This window comes from Pteronotus mesoamericanus, unplaced genomic scaffold, assembly GCF_021234165.1.
Source record: "Pteronotus mesoamericanus isolate MK-2021 breed Mesoamerican mustached bat unplaced genomic scaffold, CSHL_Meso_final contig_50, whole genome shotgun sequence".
NCBI lineage: Eukaryota > Metazoa > Chordata > Mammalia > Chiroptera > Mormoopidae > Pteronotus > Pteronotus mesoamericanus.
The window spans coordinates 7,145,390-7,156,949 of NW_026555186.1; the positions used below are offsets into that span (position 1 = coordinate 7,145,390).

Here is an 11,560-nt window from a genome sequence, read left to right on the forward strand (position 1 = left end):
TTAATTTATAGACGCATACAGGTCAAAATGGCATTAACAGCTTTTAAAATGACTTGGTAAACCCTCATGTTTGGTGACCCCACTTTGGCAGGAGTGGATGCTACAATGCCTGCCACAGACTAGCTATCAAAGCGATAACACCCTTGGAATGTGTACTTGTCCATTTGTGGAGTCTCAGTGGAGGTGGCTGAGGGAGGTTAGCACTGCCGTGTCCTTACAGTGGGGAGGACTGAGGGTTTCGATCCGCAGTGTACGGGCCTGTTTCGGTGAAGGATCCAGTACCCTTATCTTAGACTCTGCTCTCACCTGTGGTGCTGGCCTCAGGGAGATATGGGTCTCTGATGGCAGTTTGAATAATATCCTTGCCATTGGCTTTCTTTCTATTCAGCCGAGATGAATAGACCCTTCTAGGAAAAAATAATTTAGCCTGACAGATTATGGTCACAACAAAACAAAACAGCACCAGCACTGAGCCATAATTGTGGCAGCAGAGGTTTAAGATGAAGCGAGGGGCACTTTAATCTCCTTTGAAAAAAAGCCTTCGAACGGCTTTGGAAAGCCACTTTGGATCCCAGGCCTGGCTTTCTCTTACTTCCTGGAAAAATGGAATGACTTGAGAAATTACTCCTTTACTGTCATCTCATTATCAGACTCCATTCCAGTCTCACAGTAAATGACTCTTACAAAAAGTAAGGTGCCACTCATTCCTTATAACAGGGTCTCGTACCCTGAACCACATTATAGCAAAATATGAAACCTGTTGTGTTTTATTTTCTTTAAAATAAAGCCTCATGCCACCAGACTTACTTTTGATGGGTTTGAGTAGTCTCTGTTCTGCAGCTTTTTCTTCTGCAGCTTCTGTTCCTCCTGCCATCCTCCTGACTCTACTCCCATCACCGAGGCTCCCCAGCCTGGGTGCTGGCAGGTGGCTCTCACGTGGCCTCTGGGGCTTTCAGGGCATTTCCAATAATCTAGTGACTCCAGGGAGAAAAGCCTGTGTCTCTGCCACGAGGACACAGACATAAAAAGTGGGTGTTTTTTAGGTTTAAGTTGTTCCTTTGACTTCATTGATGATGTAGTCTCTCTCTGATCACTTTTGGGTGATTATAAATATACATATAAAATATTACTATAGAATGCTATAGAGCCAAGGGGGGACTTGGAAGCTAGGACGATCCCACAGATAGGAAGTTGATGTTGCAAAGCATCCAAGAAAATCCCTTAAATATGGTGCTGAAACAAATGGTGAACGTCTTCAGTCAAGATGAGTTGTGCCTTCACTGGTCTGTAGACTCTTGGAACAGTAGCTTATGATGCAAGGGAAAGACCACTCTCTTTTGATTTAATCACTTCACCAGCTTCCCAGTGTCCCCAAAACATAGGCACTGAGGAGCCTTCTCACATGGGATCTGGTCTCATGAATGCTCAACTGTACAGCTTGTTTCTCACAGGTTTATCTGCCTCAGAAACAAGTGGAACCCTCAGAGCATATGAATGCAAGGAAGGTAGACTTTTGAATCGACTTTATACTTTCCTGTGTGCTTTAAGGCAGTTGTTTAAAATGTGTGAGCTGTTCAAGTTCACGTCAAGGCCATATTCTATTGTTGACCTGATTGATGTACCTGTGAGTAGATTTAGACAGCCTTCTGTTGTCACCAGAAGGTGATGTATCGAGACCATTTTAAGCAGGCAGCAAACCACTAGCCCTCTAGCCACGTTCTTTTAAAGAAAACCCAGTCTCTTAGGCTCACTCTGACCTTGATCCTAGAGAATAAGTCATAAACTCAAAGAGAGCTCGGTAGTATTAGGAGAAAAATACTAATATCAATTAACAACTTTTACTGGTCACACAATACAAAGCCTCAGGGGTAAATATTGTTTAGAATTCTGGATGAGCAGACAGGTAGATGATTTATTTCCTTTGGAGGTAAAAGAACCTGAACCTGGTGGAGCTGATACAGGAACTAATTTAATAAAGACAGTAAGCAGACATCCTTACTGTCTCACTGGTGGTAGAGAAAAAAAAAATCTGTTTCTGAGTTCTGTTGTTTAATTTTTCTATTTCAATTACCAGTGTAAGGTACAACAGAGAAAGAATCTTTTGGGATGAAAGCCTCATAGATACCTTAGAATTGAAAGTTCTGAAAGGCTATCATCTATTTTGTTTCATTGATTTCAAAACTTTGGTTACAGATGTCATTTATGTACACAAAGGATTTTGGTTTTCATTTGCATTTTTGTTGAGCCACTTAATATTTGATCATTTAATGAATAAATAGTACATTTCCTGAAATTACGCTGAATCACTGCAGTGCTTTCTTATTCACTTTGGAGATACTTTTCACATTTTCACAGTTTATATAAAAATTTTTCATTGTAGCCTTAGGATCTAGAATACAGAGCACACATGTTTACTGCTGTGTGTGTGTGTATGTTTGTGTGCATATATGTGTGTATATAAGAGATAATCAGTTTTGTGGGGAAAATGCTTACAGACAAAATTATTTTAATTAATTAATTTTGTCCCTTCTGATTGAAAAAGAGCTATCTTTTTATGTCCTGGTGGGACTAAAGTTATAATTCAATAGAAATAAGTTTAAATTAGTCACACAAGTTAAAATATGCCTAAAACCTCCAAAGTAGGTTTTCTATTTTCAAATCTTGAATGAAAAGCAAGCAGCAATTGTACTATTTTCTTTCTTTATTGAATTCTTGGGGTAACAATAGTTAATAAAATCACATAGGTTTCAGGCGTACAGTTCTATAACACATCATTTGTATACTGCATTGCGTGGTCACACCCTAAGTCAAGCCTCCTCCCATCACTGCTCATCTTGCCTCTATGCTCTTCTACCTCCCTCCACCCCCTTTCCCTCTGATATTCATGATACTGTCGTCTGGTCCGTGAGTTGTTTTGCTTAATCCCTTCACCTTTTTCACCCAGTTCCCCAACCTCCCTCCCTTCTGATGGCTGTCAGTCTGTTCTCCATTAATCTGAGTCTGTTTCTATTTTGTTTGTTAGTTTATTTTTTGTTCTATTTTAGATACCTTTCTTTTCCACACCTATTGCCCTATCCAAGTGTTTGGCCACTTAAATACCATGTAGTACATACTTTGCTTTCATAGTTCCAAATATTACTTAAAATGTATTATTTACTTTAGAGAATATTATTTCATTAGTTTCAGACTTTGGGGGAAATGTACTTCCAAGCCTTATTTCAAGCCTTTCATAATATAAGTACTACTTTAATTGACAAATTTACTTAAATAATGTTAACAATGATATTTAATTGACTACACCATCTCAATAATGTTCAAGCTTTTACTTACTACTTTTAAAATCGGGAATTGAATAATTTGCCCCTTATTTTATGCATCACTAATAATAGTGTTTATCAATAATGGTTTTTAAAGCAATACAGAGGCATGATTTTATTCCCAATTCCGTAGTTTGCAAGTGGAGACAAGATTGGAAATGTAGGTCATGACAGGTTTTGCAAACTATGTGGAGAATTTTGGCCCTTTCCAAAAAGCTACGGGAGGACCCCTGAATGACTAGGAGCAGGAAAGAGGAGATGGCAGAGAAAAGGCCTGGCAAGGAGGCCAGGAATGGTCAGAGCAGTCGCCGAGGAATAATTAATTAATGCCCCAGTGAGGACAGGGGGTATGGAATTGGAAAAAAAATAGAAGAAAAATTGGTATGCAGGAGAAGACTCAAAAAGACTTGGTGTGGTTTTTGGTTTGGCAGCCCATACTCTTGTTTCCAGCAGACAGGAAGCACATATATCCTTAGCATTATAAGTGCAACATTAGAAAGTTCTCCTTTCTTAAAATCCCCTTTCAGCTACATTATGCTTTTATGATGATATGCGAAATATGAAGTAAGATTTATGGTGCCAACTTATAATTTTATTTTTCAAACTATTTATTTCTAAATGAATAGTATAATCCTTCTGAAAATGCATGCTGCAAATGAATCAAGAGAGGGGCTAGAAGGGAAGAGACATGCTCTTAGGAGCTTTCATGAGCCAGCTGATGTTTTGGCCACTTTAATAGTGATATCCTTGTAATCACTCTCTGAGCTGTTTTTGTGTCCATCTTGGAGACCAAGAAACTGAGGCCTGTAGAGTTACATAACTTGGCCAAGGTCATGTAGTTAATAAGTCCTGGGAATTTAGATTCAAACATGTCCTGATTTCAAAATCATCACTCTTCCCACTGCTCTGTTTCTTCTCTTACCTGCTTTCAGGTGAGGATTTTTATAAAGCTCACCTTCAGGAACTCAAAAACAATAATGTTAGTGTGTGAAATTTAGGATTATGGCAATAAAAAGATAATTGAAGTTTTTCTCTTTAATTTTATTATCACTGTATTTCCTAGTGTAACCATAGTGTGAGTGTTCTTTTTTATTGCAACTGCTTTTGGAAAAAAATTTTATAGTAGACTTTAAATGTTACTTGTTTGTACTAGTTTCTACATTACTTCAACTCTGAGATTCTCATCTAGTGAATAAATGATTTAAAATAACTACTCAGGAAGCTTCTGAATATAACCAAATAACAGATGGAAACAAAACTAATAAGAGCTGGTTTTGCTTGAGTTGCTACAAAGAATTAAGAATTGATGTAAGTTCTGAGATTTTCTTTTGCTTAAAGAGGGAATTTTCCTTTTCTGGAATGTTCCCAGACCTGACTCATTGTGCTCAGACCATGTGGGTTAGTTGGGGGTCTGGTAGGGTCCTGCCCGTTACAACTGTTCAATCAATGGCAATTACCTGGCTAGGGGAGAAAGCAGAGGCCAGCGTTCTTTGCTGTTTGCCTTAATGCAATTGTGTTACCACAACCTTTATTTTAACATCACGGTTTTTTTAGTCACAGAGAATTTTCATGTGTGTACCTCTGGCCCCAAGACATGACCAGATTTTTAAATACTATTTGTTCATTGTCCTTTCCATTTTTGATTCTTTTATTAGCTTCAGAGTTAGAGTCTCTGCCACAACAATTTGACTCTCATATGCAATATGACTTGATGCCAGAAGCATATCTTTTCTGTTGTTCCCCACCTGTGGCCTTCCGGCTTCCTCTGGTCTGCTCAGTGTTATGGCCATTTCCTCCTTCCCCAACCCTCACCAGTCCATCTTTTCTCCTTCTCTCTCACTGACTCCCCCTCTCCAAACTACCAGGACAAAGAAATAGCCAATAGGGACAATACTCTTCTGAAGCCAGTCTCTCCAGGGAAGATACAGACCTTTACTTCTCTTGGAGAGAACAGGACCTTTTCAGGCAAAGAATATTTTTCAACTTAAATGTACCTGCAGAAATAAATGTATTTAATATGAGTCATATAGTTTTGTCTTCAAATATATTTCTACATATTTTAAAATATATGTTACCTTCAAAACAAGCTTAAATATAACCCCAAAAGGCACTTACAAATGATTTGACTTTAGGAAAGAAATAATTGGTAAAGGGGATATTGGTAATATTTTTAGCAAATTTCATGTTGTTTGCCACCAATTCTTTCCCTCCTCATTAACTTTCCTCCTCTTATTTTGATGTCTGTGTTTTCTGCAGTAAAATATAACTACAGTACAGGAGTTTGAGGGCAGCCCTTTAGGTTAACTTTTTAAGGAATAGCCAAACAATAGTTGTTAATTAAGAAAGAAAATATATTTATGCAAACAAACAGGAATTGGAGAAAGAAAGAACTCATCTTATGGAAGATGTAACTGCAAACAAAAGAAGAATGAAGGAGCTAGAAGATAATTTGCTTTACCGGCTGACCAGTACCCAGGGGTCCTTGGTGGAAGATGAGAGTCTCATTGTTGTGCTGAGTAACACAAAAAAGACTGCTGAAGAGGTGACACAGAAGCTGGAAATTTCGGCTGAGACAGAAATTCAAATTAACTCAGCCCGGGAGGAATACAGACCTGGTGAGTTTGGTATTGAAAGACTAATGTCACAAGAAAATAAAGCAGGAAATAAATGAGAATTAGAAACATTGAAAGAAGTAAGGACATTATGCTATTGACCATGCAAAGTGGGGTGGCCAGTTTTGTTTTGTGACATTTCTGTTCTGTTAAATTGAGATGAGAATATTTTATAGTGACATTAATTTTTTAGGTGCATATAATTTGCATTAGTTGGCAAATCTTTTAAAGTTACTATGAATTTATTAAACTAGAAAGGAGAGAGAAAATTTTTAAAGAATATCTGACTGCAAATTAGCGCAATCTGAGGAATTAATGCACAGTTTTTGGGCTATTCACTAATTGTTTATCATTTGGCAACAATAAGCTAGTGTTTTGTTTGTACTCTTTGTGTTAGGAAGGTAGTTCTCTGGTATCATGGGAGCTCTTCAGTCTTATCCACCAATTTGCAAATTGGTGTTGTTCATTGGCTGCTAGAGGAAACTGCTAAAAGAATTCAGTCTCTTTTATTAAGTTATCATTCCTCCTGGAAAAATAATCAGAACAATATTTTCTCCTGGTGGAGAGTCAGGTGCATCTTCTTTGCAATGCCTTGTTTTGCCCGTTTGAGGCCAAGGCTAGACACAGCTTCTTTGTGACACTTAAGAGTGAGGTCCTTCCAGTGTCTACACAATTTGCTGAGTGTTAAAACCTTTGATATCCCTTCAGTTGTCTTTTCTACCTATAAAAAACTAGTAAAATGCATTTATAAGAGATCTAGAAATTCTAAAATGGAAAGTACCATTTGATAAGTACAAATAGTGGATTACTTACACAAAGCCTGCAAGAATTAAATACATAGGTTGAGCATCGTTGTAGACTCCCATTGCTGATACATAGTTATTGATAAGACATACAAATAACATTTGTTTTCATTTAGAATTGAGGCTAATCAGTGCCTGGGTCATTTATTTTCCACCCTGAAAGCACATGCAACCTTACTCTTTGTCTTTCAGTGGCTACAAGGGGCAGCATCCTGTATTTTCTCATCACTGAGATGCGCTTGGTTAATGAGATGTATCAGACTTCGCTCCGCCAGTTTCTCGGCTTGTTTGACCTTTCCTTAGCCAGGTGCGTCCGTGCTCAGGAAGCCAAGCTGAATTCTACATCTGTGGGCTAGGATGATGACTTTACATTTATAACTTCCATTTCATTTGCTGAGTCTCATTTTTATTTAAAATCTAAGATTAGCATAATTACTAGTGTGCTAACCAGTCATTGTCATGTGTCGTTTTTATGCTCAGAGAAAGCTCCACCAACTATTTTGATTAATACCCGTGGTATTATATGCTTCTGTTAAACAAAAAAATTCCCAAGACATTGTTATGAGTGATAATGCCTGGCGGGTAAAATTGATTTCAACATGTTTTGGACTCTGTTATGTTATTTCATGTTGAGAGAATGCTTGTTATTTTAGATTTAGAAGTCTTACCCTTGATGTATACAAAATAAGAACTGGTCCTCCAAAGTTATTTAACTCGCTGTTCAAGATGTTGTTTATATGGACAATGGAAAAGGGCAGGGAGATAGCACTGATTTAAATGTTCTCTACTCCAGGTCCGTCAAGAGCCCAATTACAAGCAAAAGAATTGCCAATATCATCGAACACATGACCTATGAGGTCTATAAGTACGCTGCCCGGGGCTTGTACGAGGAGCACAAATTCCTGTTCACCTTGCTGCTTACCCTGAAGATTGACATCCAGAGGAACCGGGTCAAGCATGAAGAGTTTCTCACCCTTATTAAAGGTCAATGTAACATTGAAAGCATTGTACACAGGTGCAGGTGTAGGAATGATTTGGAAGGTTCTGTTCGATATTTTCTTCTGGTTATAACATTTTCCTTGCGTTTCACTGAAGATTATGTTTATGTGAGCTATTTTATTTACTCATTAATTGTATGAATATTTGTTTAGAACCTACTGTGTGCTGGAGCACAGAATAATCACTTGGAACACATCAATGAACAAAAAGAAGAATCTTGCTTTAGTAGAGCTTATATAATTTTTGGGTGATACAGAAAAAAATAGTAAAATAATAAGTAAATTATTTAGTATGTGAAAAACTGGTAAGCGCTACAGAAAAAACAGAGCTGGGTAAGAATGTGCAGCGTGGGGAAAGTTTAAAATTGTCAATGAGATATCAAATAAGACTGCTAATGGAGTAGGCCTTCCTGAGATAGACAGGTGAGCAAAGGCTGGAAGAGGCACAGAGCACTGGCCCCAGGGACATTTAGAGGAAGAGCGCTGAAGGAAGAGGAGATGGCATCAAAGGCTCCAGTAGAAGCAAGGAGTATGAGGGACGGAAAGCAAAGCAAGCAGGGTGGCTGGAGTGGGTGGGTGATGCAGCTGTGCAGTTCAGGCTGTGGATACCTACTCTCTGTGTACTGAAGCTTTGCTCGCAGACAGATCCCCTGTGCCAGTGGGACAAGATAGCCCAGGGGAAGGCTGGGAAACATGAATCTGCTATCACATTCTTGAATGTCTGGACAACAAATATTTGAAGTGACTGGGGAAATGATGGTGGGAGGTGTAAATGATTTTATCTATTATGACTTTCGAAGCAAAACCTTTAAAGATACAATGCAATTATATCTTGGGGGCAGGGGGAATTTTCATGACTTCACCTGAGTGGATTTGCAGAGGAACTTAAAGAGGACCCTGATGGTGGCAGTAGGGAGGGGGTGTGGATATGTACATGCTGTGCCCTGGGGGGTGTAGGTCCATAGTCATAATGATGTATATACAAGTACATATCCATGTTCATATGCATATGCACGTACATCTAATAGTAGCAACACAGACTCATTCAGTTAGGCTTGCACTTAGAAATGTATGATTTATGGACATTCCCCCCCCGTTAATTTTTTGTCTCTTGTACTTTGGTCCTTGGGTTTCTTTATTTTCCCATTTTCCTAAAGCTGAGGATGTAGAAGATGAGGGATCTGATATGTAGGGGTAGGATTTGCCTTTTACAGGAGCCCTTCATATAGTACTGATTTCTGGCCTCAGTACTCTGGTCCTCTACTTGACTGAGATTTCCAAGGGGAAAGTTGTTTCTGACATTCTCAATTCAGGCAGGAAATGCATTTCCCCATGGAAATGACATTGAACATAGCTTGCCGGTCTGGTTGGAAAACTGTCAACTGCGTGACATGATGATAACCACCATGGGATTTAGAGTTAGGAAGACTCTAAGGAACAATAGTGGTTTTGCCACCTTCTTGATGAGTGCCCTTGAGCAGGTTATATGACCTTTCAAGCTTCAGTCTCCTCAGCAATAAAACAATATGACTATCTACAGAATATGATTATTGAGAATCATACAACTTGTGTAAACTCTGACACATAGAATATGCTCAGCAAATGATAGGCATTGCTCTATTCCCTTTAGTATTTAATTTATTTTTATAGGTCTGAGGCTTGCAGAGGTTGGACAGCTTTTGGCAGGCCTCTGCCAATCAACAACTATCTATAATAGTGCTTGTGAAACAGAGTTTCAGAAGGTTGCCCTTTGATCCTTGTGCTGGTGAGAACAACCCAATGAGGAGACCCCCCTCTGTAAGGGTTTGAGAACACTCGTTTGAAAATGTTGTTTAGATAGCAACAGTGTTTGGATGCTGGTATTTTAATTTACTCACCTCTAAGGTGGGGAAGGGTGAGCCTAGAGGACTTTTTAAGTTTGCCTTAACTCTGCCACTTATGATTGGGTGATATAACTTGTATAAGTCTTTCATTACAAGCGTGTATTATTTTTACAAAGTATTATGGTAAAAATTCAAACTTATTTTTCCCAAGCAAGGGTTTGAAGATTTCTCTATCATCTTGAGAATTTAGTTTGAATTATTCCTATCTCAGTTGTTTATTCATCAGTCTATTTAGTCTGGTGCCATATTATCCGGCAATATGTCTCTCCCCACTCCTTCCTCATTACAATCATTCTTTGTGGCCCATTGTGCACTTTTGAGCCAAGGAAGATATTCATGGCACAGTTACATTGTACTAAACAATGAATAATGCTTTGGCTGCAAGGAACATCCTTTCCTTTCCATGTATTAGCTTCTCCATAAACCTCTTGTTAGTATCTTATTCTTTGTTGGAAGATGGGCAATTTTCATGGAAATTGGTGTGGTGTTTTTCAACACAAAAGCATTGTTCTTAGGTCTTTAACTACTCACTTGGGTTAGAACAATCTGTTTCAATTTTATGAGCTTATATTTTCATCGAAATGGCTGCAAGGCTACACTTACCTTGTTGGAAATATACTAAGATAGATTTGGCAAAAGAGAACAATTTAGTTGGGTACATGGTGCCTGGATAAAGTAGAGATTGGCTCAATAAATATCTTAAATATAATTATTTGTTCATGGCCTACTCTGTTAAAAAAATTATTTTAAAGGTAGCCAAATGCATTCGTTATATCCTTTAAGAGTTACACTTAAGAGTGTATGTTCCCTGAAACAGTTTAATAGATGGTATTTATTAAACAATATATTTTACACAATAGAAGACTCACTAACTCTTTCTTTGACTTAAAATATGATTGTTTTCACATACATTTTTTCTGAGGTGGGCCACAATAACATTTTTTAAGGTATCATTTGTTTTATGGTGCTGCGAGAATATGGGAGTGACATGACCTTAGGTAAATCATCAGTGAAAAGGTAGGAGTCAGTACCCAATGGAAATGTTTGTTGTGGTTAGATTACTCAAACACAAATGATACAGTCAGGGCCCTAGGGGTGTGCTCAAAATGGATATAAATTATATACTGGTTTATGGAAGACAACTCTTCAAACACACATAGCGCTACTGACATTTCTAGATAAATTCTCTCTCTAGAATGAGCTTGTGCCATCGTTGAGTGGTTCTTAATATTTACAGTAGGTGCTTATTTAGTGACCATTAGCTTTGTCCTTGATCCTCTTTTATGTGATTTACACATTTTTTTTGTCATTCTGTCATTATCACAACACCCAAGGTTCATTATTCCCATTCTACTTATTTGAAAATAAGGCCCAGACAGGAGAGCTGGCTTGTTTCAGACCTTGGCGAGATGGAGCTAAGATAGGATCCAGCAGCTGCCTGGCTCCAAAACTACATGACTGACTCTTAAAGGTGTTTTTGTGAAATCATCTCTTCCTTTATTAAAACTTAAATCTTGTTTATCACCATGATTTATTTTTCTGAGCTTAAGAATATTAAGGAAGTAAAATAATTGAAATTAAAAGCAACAGTTTTATAGATTGTCTTATAATAAAGAAGGAAAATATAATAATTTTGCATGTTTAATTTTAAAGGTGGTGCCTCATTGGACCTTAAAGCTTGTCCCCCTAAACCATCTAAATGGATCCTGGACATGACCTGGCTGAATTTGGTGGAACTCAGCAAACTTAGACAGTTTTCAGACGTCCTTGATCAGGTAACCAGTGCTTTGAATAAACTTAGGGTAATGTCACAGTGAGCAGTTTCCTAATTTACCACCAGCTACAATATTTGTGGAAGAGAAGATTTAATATTGACACTCTTAAAATGGTATGACTTGTGTTTGACCTTCCTCACAGCTCACTTACACTCTCATAAAGCATACTTCA

General features: G+C 38.0%; 1 protein-coding gene across 1 annotated transcript in view; it reads left to right on the forward strand.

Moving 5' to 3' along the window:
• Positions 1–11,560, forward strand: part of DNAH5 (dynein axonemal heavy chain 5) — a 248,071-nt gene that overhangs the window by 209,135 nt on the left and 27,376 nt on the right. The window contains exons 68-71 of the mRNA XM_054578641.1: positions 5,689–5,932; positions 6,925–7,039; positions 7,526–7,716; positions 11,267–11,388. Of these exons, the coding sequence (XP_054434616.1) occupies positions 5,689–5,932; positions 6,925–7,039; positions 7,526–7,716; positions 11,267–11,388 (672 nt within the window). The remainder of the gene's footprint in view (positions 1–5,688; positions 5,933–6,924; positions 7,040–7,525; positions 7,717–11,266; positions 11,389–11,560) is intronic.